General features: G+C 58.2%; 1 protein-coding gene across 3 annotated transcripts; it reads right to left on the reverse strand.

The window, feature by feature from the left end:
- Positions 1–173: 173 nt before the first annotated feature.
- RHBDF2 (rhomboid 5 homolog 2) lies at positions 174–20,103 on the reverse strand. 3 transcript variants are annotated; one of them, XM_065034660.1, is made up of 19 exons: positions 19,964–20,102; positions 11,452–11,584; positions 10,159–10,308; positions 9,930–10,054; positions 9,075–9,267; positions 8,800–9,003; positions 8,496–8,624; positions 7,852–7,985; positions 6,911–7,123; positions 6,652–6,763; positions 6,076–6,150; positions 5,321–5,482; positions 4,785–4,885; positions 4,285–4,348; positions 4,044–4,138; positions 3,747–3,822; positions 3,083–3,183; positions 2,727–2,880; positions 174–2,094 (listed from the first exon to the last, which is right to left on the reverse strand). In XM_065034660.1, the coding sequence occupies exons 2-19, from the start codon at positions 11,536–11,538 to the stop codon at positions 1,675–1,677; spliced, it is 2,595 nt and encodes an 864-aa protein (XP_064890732.1). In that variant the 5' UTR covers positions 11,539–11,584; positions 19,964–20,102; the 3' UTR covers positions 174–1,674. The 3 variants fall into 3 exon arrangements, with proteins under 3 accessions (XP_064890732.1, XP_064890735.1, XP_064890733.1); XM_065034663.1 differs by having other exon boundaries at positions 9,432–10,054; positions 19,964–20,014; XM_065034661.1 differs by lacking the exon at positions 3,083–3,183 and having other exon boundaries at positions 19,964–20,103.
- Positions 20,104–20,601: the final 498 nt, after the last annotated feature.

The raw sequence follows: 20,601 nt of genomic DNA on the forward strand, positions 1-20,601 counted from the left end.
ACTTGGCTTCTCCTTCTGCTGGAGATGCTCCAAACCCCGTTCCTTCCCAGGAAGGGTTTTCAGGGGTACAGTGCATCCTCAAAGACCAGGGCACGAGACCATCACCAAAAGAACCAGAACCCACTAAAAGTGCTGCATCCCTGTGCCCAAGAAGGGAGAAGAGGCCTTATGTGTCTCATTAAATACAGGTAGAAATTTATTAAGGAGGAAAAAAAACCCCACAGCTTTTACAAAAAGTATCAAAAAGAGACAAATGAGGTGAAATGTCTGTCTTTGGCTGGAGCAGCTACCGGAGGGACGGAGCGAGGCTGAAATCTGGCCCATGGTGGAGGTAGAGATGGAGGGAGGGATGGAGGGAGAGATGCTGGTGCCACAGAGCTCCCGGGATCACTTAGACAAAGGTTGTGGACAGATGGAGCTGAGCTCCCAGCCCTTGAATACTCATCCCAGGACATCCCATCTGGGGGATTTACACCTTCCCCCATTTAATGGCGTTGACACTCACCAGCACCAAAGCAACACACACCAGAGGAGGGACAGCTTGGCATCAGCTCAGGTCCAAACCAGCCCCGCAGGGTCACCCGGACCCCGGGAAGGACCTGCCTTCATGCTGAGGCCAGTGGGAGGGAGGAGGAGATGCTGGGGAGCAGCAGCCCAGGTGCTGGGGACAGGTGGGGACAGGTGGGGACAGGCAGGGATGTGCAGCCTCAGGCAACTGCTCCCGTCCTGCACTTCTCCGTCTGTCCAGCCCCGTTTAGGTGGGAATGGCTACCTGGGTCTCTACGCTTTGAAAAAAACAAAAGGGGTAACAGTGGGGACTCGAGGCAGTAGCAAAAGGTGGGAACAGCGATGGCTTCCTGAGCGGGCTGTGGGCTTGAGAAGCAGCTACACAACCCCCCAGGGTGGTTTTCTCCCCGCCTGCCTCCCAGTATAGTGTGATGAAGGCAACACGTGCCATTTCTCTGCTTCCAAAAAGGGAATTTCACTGAAATACGGGGAAAAGAAGCCCCCCTCACCCCAAGCCCTGCCCCTCCATCCAGCAAGGAGCCCAGGTGGGGAAGCACAAGCTCCTTTTGCAGCCTCAGGGGAGCATCGGGTGTGAGAGTGGGACTGAAAAATACCTTTGAAGCTCAGCTCTGAACACACCAGAGCCACAGCAGAGGCACTGGGGAGCCCAAAGTGGGGGAAACCCTTGGCCTAAAGAGTTGCAGATAAAAACAAGTGCCCCTGCAAAAAAGGGGATTGTGTTCACAGTATGAGCTGCAGCACCCGAGGTCACCAAGACAGGACGGGGCTGCAGGCAGGCAGGGGCACAGGCAGGAACACAGGCAGGAGACCTTGGCAGCATAATTGTCAGGTGCTTTCAAGGTCCAGTGCCCCAGAGCTGGGGGCCCAGGCTGGCTGTGGCCGTACCAAAACCCCGCTTCCCTCAGCCCTGGGTTGCCCCCAAACCAGTTATGGCTCGCCAGCACCAAGAGCAGCCCCAAAGGGTGCAAGGCTGGGCTGGCTCCAGCCCTGTTCCCCACTCCATCTCCTGTTTAACTGGAGTGAGCCCAAACCCACCAGCACTGAGGACGAAGCTGTGCCTGGGGTCTGCAGTCACCACTTCCCACAGGCTGGTGAAGACCCACCCCATGGAAAACATCACCACCAGCCCCGTCCCCGCCGGCGGGGTCAGTGCAGGACCTGGTCCAGCTCGTACTTCTCGCAGAACTTGCTGGTGAAGGGCAGGCAGGTGAGATATTCCACCCAGCGCCAGTTCACGGGGTAGACGTAGAGCCAGACCACCAGCGAGGCAAAGAGCCCCACGAAAACCAGCAAGGAGACAATGATCATGGCTCGCTTGCGGTACTTGTCCACCGTGCCGAAGGTGATGTAGGGCAGGAAGGCGAAGGAGAGGAGGAGGCCGCTGAGGAAGCCAAAGAGGTGAGCGATGTTATCGATCCACGGCAAGAGGCCACAGACGAAGAGGAAGAGGACTATGCCAAAGAGGTTGAGGAAGGCTTTCCAGGGTTTCTCCAGCACTTGCCAGCTCTGGAAGAGCTCCACGAAGAGGCAGGCCAGCAAGCCAAACTGGGATCCAGCGGGACCCACCTGCAGGGATGGGGAAAGTCATGGCCAGACCCTGTGCACAACACCCTGGACATGTCCCTGTGTGTTCCCTGGGACTGTCCCCTCCCCTTGCAAAATGCATGTGGCTCCTGCATCCCTCCAAGGGCTGCACTGCAATGGGGTGCCACACTCACGCTGGCACAGGAGGAAGAGGAGAAGCACGCTGGCACTGTTTGGGCAGAGCCAGAGCTTTTGGTGACTCAGCAGGCAGGCAGCATCAGCATCACCACAGCCCCCCCCAGCCTTGTCCTGATGCACCCCCGCGGGGATTAGGGCGCTGGACGTGATCGCATTTAGAGCCTGGCAGGGTTTTGCTGCCAGCAGATTAGCCATCTGCCTGCCCGAGAACCCTGCATGCACATTGACACAGGGTGACGCGTGACCCACGCGTCATGTGCAAACCCCCACACGTGGGGCAGAGATATCCCCCTTGTCCCCCTGCCATGCGGGCACCAGCCTCTCACCCCCCTGCCAGGGGCAGAGAGCTTTGTGCTGCAGCCTGCAGCCCCTTCCCCAAACCTCTGCTGGGACAGGGATAGGCAGGGGTGCCCCTTTGGTCCCTGGGGAGGTGGCAGGGTTTGGGGTGATGTAGGTAGAGTCCCCCCAGCCCTCACCTCTGCCCTGTACGGCAGGAAGATGGCACTGGCCAGGTTGCCCGTGATGCCGCTGAGGATGAAGATGATGGAGATGCGATGCCAGCCTGCCAGCTTCTCCAGGTCCCTCAGCACTGTCATCTGGAATGTCACGGACACCAGGCAGTGGATGATGCTGGGGGGAGAGATCCCACGTTAGAGACCCCTGCTCAGCCCTCTGTACTGCTGCCCTGGGGCATGAGATATGGTACAAAACACCCTCCATGTGTTGCTGTGGTCTGGGGGTGTCCTCCCCACTTCTCTCCCAGCCCATCTCAATGGATACTCTGGTCCCAACTCACCCCCCATGTCCTAGAGGTGTGGGGGCCGTGGCTCACCCGGCATGCAGGAACAGGGACAGCCACAGGCGGTAGAACTGGTCAGGGACCTCCGGGTTGAGGAAGGGCAGGAGACCACAGACCTTGTCCAGGCAGTGCACCTGCAAAGGTAGGGGGTTGGAGGGTGATGAAGGCTCAGCCCACACCCCAGTGCCACAGGGAGCAACAGATGGGTCACAGGGACACCGTGGCTGGTGATGCCATGTGTCAGTTGTGGGGGGAGCCTGAGTGGTGTGGGGCACCTGCATTGCCCGGGTGCTGGGGAGGGAGCAACTGAGCACCCCCAGTGCCCCAGGAAATGCTGAGGGGCTGTTTTGCCACCCAGAATATCCCTTTCTCAAGGACACCAGGGCTGCCTGGGTGAGACCACCTCAAGTTCTCTCTGGCAACCAGTGATAGGACCCGAGGGAATGGCAGGAAGATGTGCCAGGGGAGGTTCAGGCTGGACATTAGGAAAAGGACATTCTGTGATTTTAAGTCTTGTGTTTGCTGCCCCACAGCAACAAGGCAGCAGCACCAGGAGCCTGACTGACAGCCGAGCAAACCCCTGCACCCTGCATCCCCCGCTTACATCCATCCCAGGATACTACAAAACCCTTTGGCATCAGCACAGCAATGCGTGACCCACCTGCCAGCATCACATCCTGCCTCCCAGCCCACTCACCTGCGAGCAGAGCGTTGCCTCCTCATGGAAGTAGCCATGCATGAACTCGCAGTACTCCCGCGTCGTGATCTCGCAGCTGGGCAGAGGGCAGCAGGCTCAGACCAGGGCTCGCTCCCCACTCCCCTGAGCACCCCCTGCTGCTCCCGGCAGCCAGTCCTGCTGCCACAATCCTTCCACCCACCTGCAAGGCTCCAAAATCCCCATCTCCCCCTGGCACTGCTCCAGACACTGACAGGGCAACAAAAGGCAGTGGGGGGAGCTGAGCCCTGGCCAGGTGTCCCCATCGCTGTGACCCACCTGCCCTTGGTGCCAATGCAGCAGGGTCTGCCCTTGATCTCGCAGTCCATGTGGGCAAAGCCTGAGTGGTTGGTTTTGGTCTCGTAGGTGCAGATCTAGAAGCAGGAGGGAGAGGAGCCAAGGTCACAGCCTGGTCCTAGGCTCTCCCCGCAGCCCCTGTGCCTGGCTTGTCACATGCTGTGCCTCCCATGGAGGCTGTCACCACAGTGTCATGCAGCTCATGGTGTCACCAGGCTCTTACCGGCCACTTGGTGATGTCGTCCGGCCACACATGGGGTGGGTTGGATGCTGGCTCCTCGCATGTCCTAGTGGGAGGAGTTGGGGAGTCAGGACAGGTCTCCCTCAGCACATCCCTCCTCCCAGACCCACCCTGGGCACAGACACCCCCAGGACCTGCCCCATCCCCCGGCTTGGGAGGGATCTTGCACCTTGGTGTCCTACACCCCCTCGCAGCAGTGCCTTCTGCAGGTGAACCCCACAGCACTTGCATCTGCCAGACACTCCATCAATGTCCCCTCACAGCATCTCCCATCCCAGCTCACCCCCCATGGGACCCCACCTCAGTTTCCCCACTGATTCCCTCTTCCTTATCACTCTCCTACAATGTGTAAGGGCGCCCTAGCCCCTTGGACATGAGAATTCAAGGCAGCTAAGCTGGAAACGCAGCCTCATGCAGCACCTCTGCCATGCCCTGCGTACAGCCAGGTGACTGTGCCACCTCTCCCCAGCTGTGACTCCTACCTGGGGTCCTGGTGACACACGGCTCCTGACATCCGCTTCTTCCCTGAGTCCATGGTTGGTGCATTGGTGCTCGGCCACTTGATGAACGTTGCCAGCGTTTCCTGGGCAGCATGAAGAGATTGAGGATGTTGCAGCAAATCACAGAATCATTTTGTTTGGAAGAGACCCTCAAGATCATTGAGTCCAACCGTTAACCCATTCCCCATGTCCCTGAGAACCTCATCTCCACGTCTGTCCAACCCCTCCAGGGATGGTGACTCCACCACTGCCCTGGGCAGCCTGTTCCAATGCCCGACAGCCCTTTATGGGAATAAATTTTTCCCTAACATCCAATCTAAACCTCCTCTGGCACAACTTGAGGACATTTCCTTTTGTCCTCTTGCTTGTTACTCTGGAGAAGAGACCAACTCCTATGCTAGGAGTGCACTGCTCTGACTCCGCACACCCTGTCCTGGTGCTGTGCAGGGCCGAGGTGTTTTCCCCTTTTTCTCCAAGGATCCCCAGCCCTTCCCAGTGCCCGTGGGGGTGGCACACACCGAGCAGTCCTGCGGAAGTGTCTGGATACAGCCCGATCTGTCATTCTGGACACAGCAGCCGGAGCCGCGCTCCCGGTCCCGCTCGCGCTGGATGAGCCGCTCCACCTGCCGATCCTTCCGGATGCAGGGGGAGAACTTGGCTCCCAGGTGGATCAGGTCAATCTGGGAGAGAGACACCAGTCCAGGGGATGCTCCATGTCCCCCCCACAACTCCCCTCCCCCCAGCTGCCCCCTGGGAGAGCTCAGTAGGGGCAGGGGGTTCCCAAAGGCAACAGTCCTGACTCTCCAATACCCCAGTGGGGGGAATAATAGAATCACAGGGTGGTTTGGGTTGGAAAGCTCATCTAGTCCAACCCCCTGCCATGAGCAGGGACTTCTTCCCCAGCTCAGGTTGCTCAGAGCCCTGTCCAGCCTGGCCTGGGATGTCTCCAGGGATGGTTCATCCACCACCTCTCTGGCCAACCTGGGCCAGGCTCTCATCACCCTCAGGGTCAAAAATTTCTTCCTCATGTCTAGGGAAAGCAGGTGGGAAGGGGATGTGGCCTGTTCTGACCATCCCAACGAGATGCTGCAGCTCTGGGCTGGGATCAGGCAGCAGGTCCCAGAGGGATGGGGACACCGATGCCCTGGGGCAGCGGGCTGGGACAAGGGGTCCAGCTCTCCCCCTGGAGCACCCCAGGGCCCCCCCTTTGCTCTGGGCAGGGGGAACAGAGGCTGGCAGGGGCAGAGCCTCAGTAGTCCAGCAGAGCCCTTACCGAGCTGGGTCCAATCCAGAAGTTTTCCTGCTGGATGTACTTGACGCTCTCATAGACGCCCTTGTTCCGCAGCACCTGCCGAGTGAGGCCAGGGTCAGCTCCTGCTGAGGGGGCTGTGCAGGGGTGCAGCCACCTCTCCCTCTACTCGTGGGGGGCTGAGCAGCCCCCTTCACGTGAGGGGAAGGGCTGCTGGGTCCCATCAGTGACGTGGGAGAGAGAGCAGCTCTGCTGTCAGCACACATGCCACTGCAACACGCTGCAGACTCCCCATCCTGGCTATTTAATGAAGCCTGTCAACCAGTGGGGGCCAGCAGCACCCCAAGATGCTCCCAGCCCCAGCAGGGAGCACGTCAGCGTGAGACACTGGAATATGGATCCAGGGTGCTGGGGGAGCAATGCAGCCCTGCAGCTCCCCAGGACTATGCCCAGAGGGAGGATCAGCCCCCTAGGGTATTGCAGGCACCCCCAGATACCCTCCTTGCTCTCCTCGGCAGCCAGCTGGTTGCCATTTCAGAGCCAGATGCGTCACCGGAGAGCTGGGAGGGGACAGCCCCGGCTGGTAGCTCTTAAACTTACTAACTCTGTCGTCACGTGCTGGGCGAAGCCAATGGGGGCGATGCCATAGGTGCCGATGACCAGCAAGGTGATAAGAATGTGGACAAAGGTGAGCCAGTATGTGAAATATGGCCTGTGGAAGAAAGGACCCCAAATTTGAGCAGCTCAAGGGTGGCTGGGCAAAGAGACGCTGCAGTCCCCCAAGCATGGAGGGGGACACGCATCTGAGTTCCAGCTAAGGAGCCCCCTGTGCCCATGCTGGTCCCATCAGACCCCTCACCGGTGGCTGTCAGTGATCTCCAGCTGTGACTGCACGATGCTGCTCAGGCTGCGCCGGTACGTCCTGTTCAGCCACTTCCCCACCACCCCCAGCCCATAGTAGCGTTTCTTGCGGTCGAAGGCGAAGTGCATCACTTTGGAAGTGATGCGCATCCCTCGCTGGGGAGCTGGGCCAGCGACAGCAGAGACCGAAGCGAGCCGGACACCCTCCTGTCTGCAGAGAGCAGAGAAACACAGAGAATCATCAAATGACTCTGGTTGGAAAAGACCTTTAAGATCATAGAGTCTAAAGGTTAACCTCACACTGCCAACTGCACCACAACCCCATGTCCCTAAGAACCTCACCTCTGTGTCTTTTAAACCACTCCAGGGATGGCGACTCCAGGACTGCCCTGGGCAGCCTGTTCCAAAGCCCAACAGCCCTTTGGGGAAGAAATTGTTCCCAAGATCCAACCTCAACCTCCCTGGTGCAACTTGAGGCCATTTCCTCTGACCCCGTCACTTGTTCCTGGGGAGCAGAGCCCGACCCCCCCGGCTCCAAGCTCCTTTCAGGCAGTTCAGAGATCAGAAGGTCTCCCCTCAGCTCCTGTTCTCCAGCTGAACCCCCCAGGTCCCTCATCTGCTCCCATCACATTTGTGCTCCAGACCCTTCACCAGCTCCATTCCCTGCGCTGAACTTGCTCCAACACCTCAAGGACTGTCTTGTCATGAGGACCCATCACACCTGCTGAACGGGGACAGCTGAGGAATCCCCCATGTGCAAGCCCAGAGCTGGGGCAGGACAGAGGATGCTGGGATGAGGGCTGGGGGCACCTCTTGGCTTCACCCTCCCAGCGGCACAGCAAAAGTACCCAGTGCCCCATGGCAGGGATGGCTGGGGACATTGTCCTGACTGTGGCGGGGCAGCCTTTGGGGCAGCATCTGCTGAGAGCTGGTACTCACGGGGTCGGCTGCTCCACCTCGGGGGACACCCTGGTGTTGTCCCCCATGGGGCGCATGCGGAAGTACGTGGCAGAGAGAGGTGGCGACTCGAAGACATCATCAGGCATGGAGTACGTCTCGTCGTGCATGTCCATCTGGAAGGAGGATGGAGAGGGGTTCTTGGATGTGTGAGATGGGTAAGAATAATAGAATCACAGAATCATTTAATTTGGACAAGACCCTCAAGATCATTGAGTGCAACCATTAACCCAAAAGTGGCATTAAACCATGTCCTAAGAACCTCATCTACGTGTCTTTCAAATCCTTCCAGAGATGGCTCCTCCTAAGACTTGTTCTCTAGATCCTTCACCAAGAAGAAACCCCCCCTGACTGAGTGTGGCCACCACCAGGCCAGCCTGGCTCCAGGGCCTGGGGAGTGGGCAATCCTCATCAATATCCCATGAACTGCATGTCACAGGGTGTGAGATGTGCCCATGATGGCAGCGTCACTCCTTATCATCCCCAAGGAGTATCACCCAGATCAGGGCTCTGCAGCACTGGGCACAGTGGCCACAGATGCTCCTGCTCCCAGGCGAAGCACCGACACACAGGTCCTCACCAGAGCCCCCCCAGCTCCACATCCACCCCCGTGGAACAGCACTTGCCTTACTGAAGAAGGATGAGTCCAGGGTATCGGCAGCATCCACCATGTCCTCCTCCATGAAGCTGGGGTACATGAAGCTTCTCTTGTTGCTTCTCCACTTGGGAGCCAGTGGCTCCAGGGCAGAACGTCCCTTTGGCAGGGGAAGCAAACGACGGTAAACAGCCAGAAACCCCCCAGTTTTTGCAGCACCAAGAGTTTCTTGCAGCTTCCCTCCCCAATGCCAAGTGGCAGGGATTAAATCCCAACAGAGACAGAGCTGAAACCTGCATCAGGAAGAAGATGCTCCCCAGCTTCCCAAAACTCACGCGGAGAAGCGCAGCGGCTGCCTTGAAGCTCATGTGGGCGACGGACTCCCTCTTCCTGCGCGGCAGGCGGCCGTAGCCTGAGCGGATGCTCGTCAAAGAGACAACACCGGGGGTGAGCGGGGGCAGGACGTGGTGGGGCGTGTGGGGACGGTCGGTGTCATCGGGATGGCGGAAGGGACGACCCCTGGCCAGCGGGTCCACGATCTAGAGGAGGAGAGAAGTGTGGGTGCTGCGGGATCAAGGCTGGGAGCCAGAACCCATGCCCTGAGCCCTACCTTGGGCATCTTGGCAGGTTTGGGTGACTCGGTTCCTTGGAAGGAGGGGACCTCCTGGCTGGGCAGCTCCAGGTCACGGTAGGCAGGCTTCAGCTTGCCGTATCTCATGCTGCAGTGCTGCAAGCTCTTGCGTTGCCACTGCTGCCGCTTGCCCTCCCAGTCGCTGCTGACGCCAAACCATTGCGCTGTGCCCCTGGACACATGATGGGTGTCATTATCAACCATCTGGTCCCCCCAGTCCAGGTACCACCATCCCCGGAGGTGTTCCCTCCAGCAGGCGATTTGGACTGGGCTCTGAGCAACCTGATCTGGTTGAAGTCCCTGCCCATGAGCTTTGACAGTCCCTTCCAACCCAACCTATTCAATGATGCTGTGATTTGGGTTGGGATGTCTCAGCTCAGCTGGCAGCAGGGCAAATTCTGAGCTGGCTGTGGGCTGGGAGGGGAGGCGCAGAGGCATCACTGGCCTTTGGGTCTCTCTGCAGAGGTAACTCCATCACCTTGCACGGGACAGTGCATCAGGCCTGGGCTGCAGCAGATGGTACAGCTCAAGGTGATTGTGAAGGTCCTACATAAACAGGGCTAAGAAACCTCCCCAGTGCACAAAACAACGGTGTGAATTAGCACTAAACAATTCTGCTGCAGAATCATCCCCAGGCAGACACCAGGGAGTCAAAGCAGAGCCGCACAAAACCCTCCAAGGTGTTCCCTGCCAAGCTGCGCCTCCACATCCCCATCCCAAGTCCTTTGTGGTACCCACAGCCATGACACCCCGGCAGGGACCAAGGGACCCCTCAGTGACCCAGGCACCACCAGCACCTGCCCTGCCCTCGCGTCACCACTCCCCATCCCTCACTTGCGGATGCTCTGGGACAGGGACGTCTGTCGGCGGAAGCCAGGAGGGCGCTCTGAGCCGTCGCATCCCTTTGAGCGAGGCTCCTGCAGGCTCTTGCTCTTTCGGTAGATGGGAACTTTGGAAGGCTGGAAGGCACAGCAGAACATTAGGGATGGCACAGGAAGGGTCCCCTAGGGATGGCAGGTACCCCAGGCCCAGTGTGGGATGGACGCAGCTCCCCATCGCTCACCTCCTTGCGGGCACCGTCCTCCTCTGCCTCCCGGGGGGGGATGATGATGGAGAGGTTGGGGGGCTTCTTGCTCTGCAGGCGGCTGCTGCTGGAGCAGCTGTCCCCGTTCTTGTCGCCAGCTGACATCTCGGGCCGGTGGCGGTTGGCAGGCTGGGTTGTGCAAGGAGTTGGCAAGGTGAGAAGAAACGTCCCCCCAGGATTTCAGGCGTGGGGAGAGGCTGAGTCTCAGCAGGAGATGAGGCCTCACCAGCAGGATCTCACCAGTATCAGCAAACTCTACCACTGACCCTGTTGTCATCAGCTCAGCCACTGTGTCCCTGACATCCACAGCCCCTCCCCAGGTTTGGGTGGGCAGTGGGTTCCATCTCCCACTCACTCCCAGTGCCCCAGGACCACCCATTCACTTGCTGAGAGAAGAACGAGGGATGGCAGGAGAGGGTATAAGCATCCCCATCACCTGCCTGTGAGACACCTGGGTTGTGCTCCCCACCGCATTGGAATGCACCTAACCCACTCAGCACATGCACAGGAAATCAGGATGTGCAAAGCCTGAAAACACCCCATTCTCAGCAAATTCTTCACAGGACAGCTTTTTCTGCAGTGAGAGGAGATAGAACAGCCCGTGTCACCTCCAGTCCCAGGTCTGGGACGAATCACATGTCGTGGTGTCCCCATGGGATGCTCCCCTCTGGCACGTGTGTGCATACACCAGGCTGGAAGACTGAATCCTCCTCAGCACCACGTGCAAGCAGGAGGAGGCTTAATGGCCAAGAAGTGGTTAATTCCTCCAGCAATCCCCTCCCAGGGGTCCTCACAGCCTGACTCTACAAGGCAGGACCTTATGGGAAAGGTAATTCCATCCGAGTGCAAGGGAGGGAGTCCAGATCCTATTAGGGGCTGTGGGGGCTCTCAGAGGGAGGCACAGCCCCCTCCATCCTCTTCATATTCCCCCTGCCACGTGCCCGTGCCCAGTGGACTTGCACAGGTCTTGTGAGCATCCCCAGCTTGATCCCAAAGCCTGGCTCCTCTCTCTGGCCAGAATCCAGCTTTGCAAGGCTCCGTTCTCTTTTGGCAACAGCTGAGTGACCAGGACCCGCCAGTCCCCTCTGCAGCATGTCCCTGAGCAGTATGCACAGGGACACTTTTGTAGCACTCTGAGTCCCCAGCACGACTGTCCCCGCAGACCTCACCACAAGCAAAGCCTGGCGTTAGGAGCATCCCCATGGAAGCAACCAGCACCCAAATTTCTCCTGGGGGCTCAGCCAGTCCTGGTCCCCACTGAGGTTTTCCTACCTCATAAGAGTGGCAGGGATCCTGTGCAGCACGACTCAATCGCAAACACCAACGGCAGCCTTCCTCTTCCTCCTCCTCCTCCGTCATTCATGCATGGGAGCCCCGGGACATGGCTGAACTCCTCCTGCCTCGCCTGGTGGGGAGAGATAGAGGCTGCAATGAAAAGCCATACATGGGAAAGAAGCGGAGGGCTGCAGGAGCATCATGAGCCCTGGGGACAGGGCAGCCAGACACTGGGGACAGGGACCAGGCGGTGGAAGGAGAAGAAACTGCCGTTAGCAGTGATGCACCTCGCTTCATGGCAGGGGAGCGGCGTGGGGCTGGCAGGGAGCTTTCACCCACTGCTGCTGGGCAAAGCCCTTGGGTAGTGAGACACTTGTGAAGAGTGGACGCAAAACAGAATGGCCTCACCGAGGTATTTAATAGCTGCTAAGCTGGGAGAATGCCAGCCAGGCAGTCCAGCCCCGGCAAGTAAAACTTTCCGTCCCGCTGGTGAGATGGAAACGCTGTTTGTTTTCCTCCCAGGGCTGCCAGCAATGAGCTCAAGGTGCCAGCTGCTCTGGAGAGCTGGGATGGGGACACACTGGGGTCAGAGCAAGCCCTGGGACACCCTCATCATCCTCCTCCGACTCCAGGGAATGGCTCAGCACTAAAAGCCGACACAGCCAGGAGCACAGAAATTGCATCACTCAGAGGTGCGAGGGGACAAGATACTCTTGCACAGTGCCGCTCTTACACCTCTGTCCCAAAACCCCATCCCCAATTGCTCCCATCACAAACCAGGCAGCCCCTGGTGAGGAACCTCTGGGCTTCCCAGTGAAGCAGGTTTGCAGGACATTGAAAACCCCAGTCCCAATCCCCACCAGTTCCCCACGCAGCCTGGGTAAAGGGACAGACCCAGTTTCCCCTGAGCTGCGGGTGAGGTGACGCAGCTCCCGGGGGAGCTGGCGCAACCCGGCGGCACCTGCCATCCCGTCACGCGGAGCAGCTTTCACGATTCTGTGCGTTAATGCGATATTTGGCACCAAGAGATGGGGGAGGAACGGAGCAGCCCCCGAGGGCTGAAGTCCCTCTGGCCACGTGGGTTGGGGGCAGCAACAACCCCCCAGCACAAATCCTGACCAAAAAGAAGTTTTACCGCACATCAGCCCTGTCCCCAGGGCACTCAGGGTAGATGTGGTGGCTCTGCCCTGGGGACAGGAAAGGTAAGTGAGAGGTGACATAGTGCTGAGGGATGGCTGCATGAACGCCCTACCATGGGGACAAGGTGGTGACAGCAGTGAGGAGGTGATGGATGTGGGGCTCTGCATTCAAGGGCACATCCTGAGCTGTGCTTCCAGCCTGGAAGAGGGGTCCTAGGACAGCACAGGGTCACTGCAGGCTGGAAAAGATCTCCAGGAAGAGAGAAGAATGCACTGGGGACCCTGCCACCACCCATGGGGGAGTGACAAATGGGTGGAGGGGGGTAACCTGGTCTGGTTGATAAGAAGAAGAGGTCACCCACCATCATCACCTCCCCTCACAAAGCTGTCACATTCACCAAAGCCTGATGTCCAGCCCTGAGGGACACTGCCCTCACCCTGCGACAAGCAGGTGAAGCCCCCATCCCCTCCTAAGAGGGACACTGCGTGGGGGGCACTGGTGAGCAACTGGGATGAGGTTTTAGTCTTCAGCCAGGAGAGGCACAAGGAGGGTGACCAGGGCTGGTCCCAGCCCTGGGGTGAATCACAGCCAACGCTGACCCAGGGAAGCACGCCCAGGAAAGAAAGTGATGGAAAAGGTGATGTGGCTCAGGCGTCACTGTCAGACATGCTAGGATGCTCCAAGCAATGCAAAGGGATGGTTTGCAAGGCCAAGTGACAACCTGCAGAGCTGGGGACAACCCAGCACAACTGTCGTACGAGACATCAGAGACAACCCTGCAGAGCAGCCCTGGTCGGGGGGGATAGACACAGACACAGAGGCTCAGATGAGGATTGGGATCGCAGTCCCCAAGCCCCTTGGCATGGGGGGAGGCGGCATTACCGGCGCTGAAATAAAAGTCCATCAGGCTGGTGCAATTAAACTGGGAGGAAAACGCAGCTCAGAGCCACCTGAGGGCACGGGGCCAGGAGAGGGACCCTCAGAGCATCCATCGCACCCCTGCTCTGCCCTCTCCATCTCACAGGGGAACAAGAAGAGGGTCAGGGATGTCCCTGAAAAGCCCCCACAGCCATCATGACGCTCACGCAAGAGTCGTTTTTCCATTAGGCAGAGCGTGCCGGCTGCCCATAAATGATTCATGAGAGCGTTAAAGACTGGAGCCTCGTTAAAAGGTGCTCCTGGTTATTAACAGCCCCAGACAGGAAAGTCAATTGGTTCAGCTGCTCCAAGAACTGAGCCCCTGCAGACTCGCACCTGAGCAGAGAACCCCGAGCAGCTGCCCAGCACCTTCCCCCCCTTCTCCTGCCTTTCTAAAAGCTTTTTATCATTTTCCAGTCTCAAATTTCAGATCCAAGAGAAGCAGCCCAGGACAAATAGCTCTTGAAATGAGAAAGGTATTATTAAAAAAAAAAAAAAAAAAAAAAAGGACAAATACTTATGGGGCAGGAAACTAAATACCTTAATATTTCTAGTTCTTCTTAGAATGCCCAAACCCCCACTGAAACGGGGAGACCTGGAAAGCACCAGCCCTGTGAGCTGAGGAGCAGCCAGGCTCCATCTGCCGCTTATTTTTTTGTGCTTTGAGTAGTTAGGCTCTTTTTTAAAGGCCAAAATACACTATGGCCCTGCTGCGGGAACCCTCCTGACCCTAGGGGACCGTGTGTCCCTGCATGGCCCCGTGCCCATGGCAGAGACCCCAGCCCACACATGGCCATTTCACACCCCAGCACCACAACATCAGGCTGATTTTTCTTCTCCCCCCACCACAGAGAAGGCAACTCCATCTTTTCCCCATGCGTGCTGGTTGGTAAACCCACAAAGATGCAAAGTTTCACTCTGAGTCTTGAGAGAGGACTGCTGTGTTTTGGGGGGTGTTTTAAGCCATCCCGTCCCTCACACTGTTGAGCCACACGATCGGCACCATCACCCACAAGAGCTTTAATCCTTGTTTCCATCTTGGCGAGGTTACAAGGTGGGGTACGGATGCCCCAATGGGTGATGAGAATCCAACCAGTCCCCGCTGTGAGCAAGAACCTCCCCCGCGCTGCCATGAGGAAATCCTCTCCCATTTTCTACATGGGGCAGGACATTGGGCAACCGCAGCAGGTTTGTTCAGCCCGAGCGAGCTTGGAGCGCGTAGCACGTCCCAGGAGGAAGCAAAACCACCGCAGGGGACACGGAGGCGGCCGGGGGGGCTGTGCTGGGTGCAGCTGATAAAGCGCGGCGGGCAGAGCCCTGCCTGCCTGCGGGGAAGGGAAGCGGAGCCGGGAGGGTGCGCGGCGGCTCGCGTGGTTGCGCAAGGCAGCCATGTGCTGGGCTCCATCGCTGGCAGTGCGGCACCGGTCCCTCGGGCGGTGATGCCGCTGGGATCTGCACGGAGAGGGAAGGGTTCACCCACGGGATCTGGCAGCAGATTGAAAAAACCACACAGAGGATTTCCCACAGCCCGTTTCCCACCCTTGTTAATTTTTACCAATGCAATTACCCACCTGTCCCCGGCAGAGCGAGTGCCAGCATCCAAAGGCTTCCCAGCCTGCTGGGGTGGGTGATGAGCCCTGGTGAGTCAGGGTCGCTCTGTGCCGCTGCCCACCCACCCCATACCTCCCCAACCCCGTTCCTGGGGTGTTCACACACCCTCACCGCAAAATAACCCCAAACAGGCGGCACTGCACAAACCCAGTCCGCTTCCCACGGTGGGGACATGCCGGCGGGGCGGTGGGTGCTGCCGGCACCTTGCCCAAGCTGGAGCCCTATCTGAGCAGGGGACGTGCACGTGGAGGATTTGAGTCGTCCCAAGGGCTTCCGAAAGAGCAAAGGGCAAAAGTCTCTGCTGGCAGCGAGGGCAGCTCCAGCATGGAAAGCATGGGGGGTTGGCTGCTCCCTAGATCCAAGAAAAGCTCTTTTCCAGGCACCACACGGATTCCCTGGGCTACCAGGATTGATTTAACTTGGTTTTATCTAAGAGCTTGCATTATTACTCAGTGCTATTCCAATTCCTCGTTAGCTTGGCTTAAACACAGGACACATAGGCACGATGGTGTGAGTGCTCCCACCATGACTGTGCCGTCTGGAAGGGGCTGAGGAGTCCCAGGTTGTCATTTCCCCGAGGCAGGGGGTGAGCAGCCTGCCTGCCGTCCCCATGCCCAGGTCATTACTGAGCTCATCCTCCCTTCTATATTTGAAAGAAAATTCTTGGTGTGAGAGTGTGATGGGGATGAGAGGATTTCTTTCACTGGTTCTTCTGCAAAACACTCCTTTTGACAGCAACACTTGGTGCAAGGGCTCAGGCTGGACTTGCAGACTTCCCCAATTCTCTGCTGCCCATTTCAGAGCATACCAAGCCACCTGGAGCTGGGAAAAGCACCCATATTTACAGAGTCCCCTCACCATGAGCACTGAGCATCCCTGTGCGGCATGGGATGCAGCAGTGGGAGGTGGTGCTCAGCCCCATGTACAAATTCCGCTCAGCCCAGGCAGAAGATGAGCTCCATGCTGGGGGCAGGACGATCTGCTCAGCTAAAAGCTAAAGCTCCCTATCTTTAGGAACAGGCTCCTTATCTCAACACAACCATTTCAAGGCTCACGCAACACACTGCTTGCCCCGCTGGCCCCTGTGCGGAGGCAGAAGCTTGGGTGGACACCAGCAGCCTCCTTTGAAGCACTCAGGTCCACACCCTGCAGACAAAAACCTGAGCAAGAGCAGCTCGTCCTCATTCAACACAGCACAAGCCCGGTATGGGGGATCCTCCACCCCCCGGTGCCTGTGAAACCCTGTGATGCTCTCCCCACACTGCAGCGTCACTGTGGATCTGTGCCAGCAATGCACTTTGCAGCCTTTCGGCTGCCAAGAGCAGGTGGTGGGGTCTCCCCCACCATCCTCATCCTCCCCATCCCACCCCAGGGATGCTGCACCCGCAGGGCAGCAGCACAGCTCACTGTGGCAACTGGAGATGCCCATTTTTTGAGGAGCTGTGCCAGGCCATCCCCAGGAGCGCTCAGATTGGGTTAAGCAGCTTCAATAAAGTCCTTACAATTCCCCCAGATATAAGTTATTTAAGTTAGTGGAGGGTGAGGGAGGGGAGAAGCCCTCACATGCAAACCCCACAAATGTTTGATTTCCATGAGGGGCGCAGGTTGCTCCCCTGCCACCCAAACCAGTTATTTGGGGGCTGCCCCTGTGCTAACGTGACCTGCACCCCATGATGTCAGCCCTCACGGTGCATGTCACCAAGGACAAGGGGGACACAGGGGTCCTGTGCAGTGGTCAGGCAGAGGGCAGGCTTAGTCCTGGAGCCACACAGCACATGGACCTTCCCCAGGGCATCTTCCCTGCATCCATCCCCCACCCCAAATGCCTCATTAAGACACCAACCACCAACTAAATGCATTCTGTTTTGGTTCGGTGCCTTTTTTTTTGTTTGTTTTAAGAAAGAGTGATTAAGTGAGAAAAAGGTACCAGCGCCAAGGGTTTCCGTTCCACTCGCAAGCACAAGCCCAGCTTTCAGCACTGACCCCAAGGCCAGGAAATGACCATGACCCAAAGCATTGCACTCTCCTAAATGACCGCGACTCCTGGATCCTCATAATTACGGGACCATGTCCATGTGTTTGCCGTTCAGCCATGCACAGCCCAACAATGCAAAACCCAGCTGAATCCCCAGCTCATCCCAAGGAATTCGGCTTCCTGACAGAGAGATGGCTGTGCTGGTTTGGCTGAATCAAGGTCATTTTCCATGCGGTTATTCCATTTTTCTCTTGGTAGCTAGCACAGTCCTTTGAATTTAGTTCAAGAACAATGAGATAACTTTAACTTTATCCCAAGGTGCTTTCTTCCAGTAAACTTCCCAGTGTTTGGGACTTGGTATAGAAGAATGTAAGACCTCAATGATACTTGTTGTTGCAGATACCAAGATCCTTCCTCAGTTTTCCACGTTTTGCAAGGAAGCAGGTGTACAATGCAGGGAGGAGCAGATCCAGCACAGCTATCCCAAGCTGCCCAGCAGTATTCCGTACCACAAACGCTCTCTTTCCTCGATGGTTGCTGTTCCTGAGGAGTCCCATCCCTGCTGCTGCTCCTGGAGCCCAATTCCCATGACTTCCCTGTGCCCACTGTGGTCTCTGCATTCAGCTGGACTCACTGTGTCCGCCTCGGGTGTTCAGAGTTGCTCTGTATATCTGATAAGAGTTGCTTTCTATATCTGATGATATTCACATTATTATTCATTCTTCTTTTATTATTATCTTACCAAACCTGTTTCTATTTCAACCCACGAGTCTTTTCTCCTTTTTCCCTTCCTTCGCCCCAGGGAAGAAGAGGCAAGAGAGCAGCCATTTGGCTGTTTAGCCACACGGTAACAAGGACCCAGCTGACCCCTTTCACCACCAAATTCACATCCCCACGTTCTGCATCCCCAGCTCTGAGCTGCCTCCCAGCTCCCGCCGGCATCTATTGTTCCTCCCACCGGCACCCACGGACACGCTCCAGCAGCGCCGCTCACACGTGCATCTGAAAGCAACACCAGGCTCAGCCCCATCTTGCAGAATTTGTTACGGGGCAGCTGTTTGGGTGTCAAGCCTTGCTCTCCCCCGCTGTGGTTTACCCTTTCGCACCCTGCAGTTTCCAGCGCAGCTGCAGCGCAGCCCAAAGAAACCCTTGACCAGGGGAAGCGGGGAGGTCACTAAGGCTTGCTTTGGTCACCAGCAAACAGGAGAACAGGCAGAAGCCACCATCCAAATGAGGAAGCAGCAACAGGTATGATCACCCTGTTAATTGCAAAGGAGCTTGGAACAGCAGAGCCCAAGAAGCCACTTGTGAAGCCAGTTGCTGTGCAGAGCCCGTGGCACCCGGGGCAGAGCAGGCAGAGGTGGCCCTGTTTCTCCAGGGTATGGCCACGGCTGAATCCTCCAGCTCATTTTAGAGGTGGGATGTTTCCAAGCTGCAGGAGGTTTTCCACCTGGGAAACATGTAGGGGCCAAAGGATGCTCCTTTGGAGGGCACGATGGAGTGAGCCAAACCAGGCAGCATTTTCCTGCTCAGGACAGCCATGGGATGGTAGTGAGGTGTCCCCCAAACTCTGCAGCCAGCTGACGTGCTGTGAGCCCGGGAGAGCAGCGAAACAATGAGCTCACCCTGGAAATCCCTGGGAGTGACCATCCAGGACCCAGGCACACGCAGGCAGGGGACCGTCCCGGCTCCCTGTGGTGGGAAGGATGACGCCACGCTGGGGAAGAGGGCACTTCCTCTTGCCGCAGGGACCCAGAGCCAACAATGTGGCCTCTCAGGTCCCCTTTCCCCTGCAGAGCGCAGGCATGGGGAGATAAGCGAGAGCTGTGGGGTTTCAGGGGGAAGAAACAGAGCCCTTGGCCCACCGTGGGCACCGCAATCCCCGTGCAGGCAAGCACAGAGGGACGGCTGCTGCCTGGTCCTGCTGGCCTAGCAGCAAGGCAGGACAGGACAAGGGTAAAGCCCAGCGTTACCAGTCTGGCCCAAAACTGCTGAGGGCCAACAGCAAATACAACTGGCTAAAACATCCAGAGCCAGCACCCCCCTGCTCCTTGCAGGATGCACGTATGGATATAGAATGGCGGGATCTTTCTGATCACAAAGGGTTTTGTTTGCTTGCAAAGGGCTGGCAGCAGCACTTGCCACTTCAAGCAGCACGTGTGAGTGTGCTAGAGCCTTTAAACCAAACCTCAAACCAGCAACAACAACAAAGCCCCGGCATCGGCAGGCGGGAGGGGATGACGATGCTCTGGGGCTGCTTCCCTGCCCACCTGCCTGCCCTCGCCTGTGGCTTCGAGGCTGCTCCATTTCCGAAGGGCGCCACCAGCCCCGCTCGCCTGGAAGGGGAAAACCCACAAAACAAAAACACAACTGCACACCCGCTTGTTTATCGGGCCATCAGCTCCAGAAAGTAGGTTAGTGCTTTCTTCCCAGCCGGGGCAGAGGAGCCGGCAGCAGGCAGGGGAGCAGGCAGGGCCGCCCTGCCACGCGGTGTCCCCTCCGCTCGGCCGGGTCACCCCACCGGGACACGCACCCGCTTCCCCCGCGAGGAAGAGAAGGAAGAGGAGGGTCCTTCCCCGTCCGCCCGAGCTGCGCGCCCCGGGGACGCCGGCCAGGGCGAGGGGCACGGCCGCAGCCCGAGCAGGGGTCCCGCGCTGTCTCCCCTACCCCGGCAAATGTCCCCCGGGGAGCAGGGGCAGACACCCAGCCCCGGCGGGGCCGGCACCCCGGGCAGAGCGGCCGCAGGGCGGAGGAGGAAGCTGGCGGGACGCGGCCGGTCACAAAGCAACAACAACCCGGGCGGTCGCGAAGCGGCGCGGGGACACTGGAACCCCCCGCTCCGCTCCCACCCTCGGCCCCGCTCACCTCGGCACAGCCGCGATCCCACTCCCGGTCCCGCCGGCACCGGCCGCCGCTTCGCCACCGCCTCCACCTGGGCCGGGCGGGACCCGGGGGCGGCACCGGGGCGGGGGCTCAGGTGGGCGTGGTCTTATGTGGGCGTGGTCTCGTGGGGCGGGGCCGCCGCCCAGGGTTCCGCCCCGCAGAGCGCCCGCCCATGGCGACACGCGTGGATCAGGCTCTGGTAGGACTGGTTTCTATTAGGTCTGGTCATTATCAAGACTGGTCACTGTTAGGATCAGACAGTATTAGGACAGTTCAGGACCTTATTAGGACCTTATTAGGACCAGGCTCTGTTAGGACTGGTCGCTATTAGGATGTGTCATTATCAGGACTGGTCACTATTAGGACCAGCGTCTGTTAGGACTGGTCACTATTAGGACTGGTCATTATTAGGACTGGTCACTATCAGGACCAGGCTCTGTTAGGACCAGTCACTATGAGGACCCCGGGGAACAGACCCCCCGACTCCACTCCCAAGCCACGGGGACCCTGATGTGCTAGGCAGCGTGGCAAGCACGGTGTGGGCTGGCACAGCCTCAAGGGCACCACGGGCCCAGGCACGTCTCACTGGCCAGGCTGGAGCCAGGTGACACATGGTGAGG

Source organism: Columba livia, chromosome 18 (genome assembly GCF_036013475.1).
Source record: "Columba livia isolate bColLiv1 breed racing homer chromosome 18, bColLiv1.pat.W.v2, whole genome shotgun sequence".
In the NCBI taxonomy this organism is placed as follows: domain Eukaryota; kingdom Metazoa; phylum Chordata; class Aves; order Columbiformes; family Columbidae; genus Columba; species Columba livia.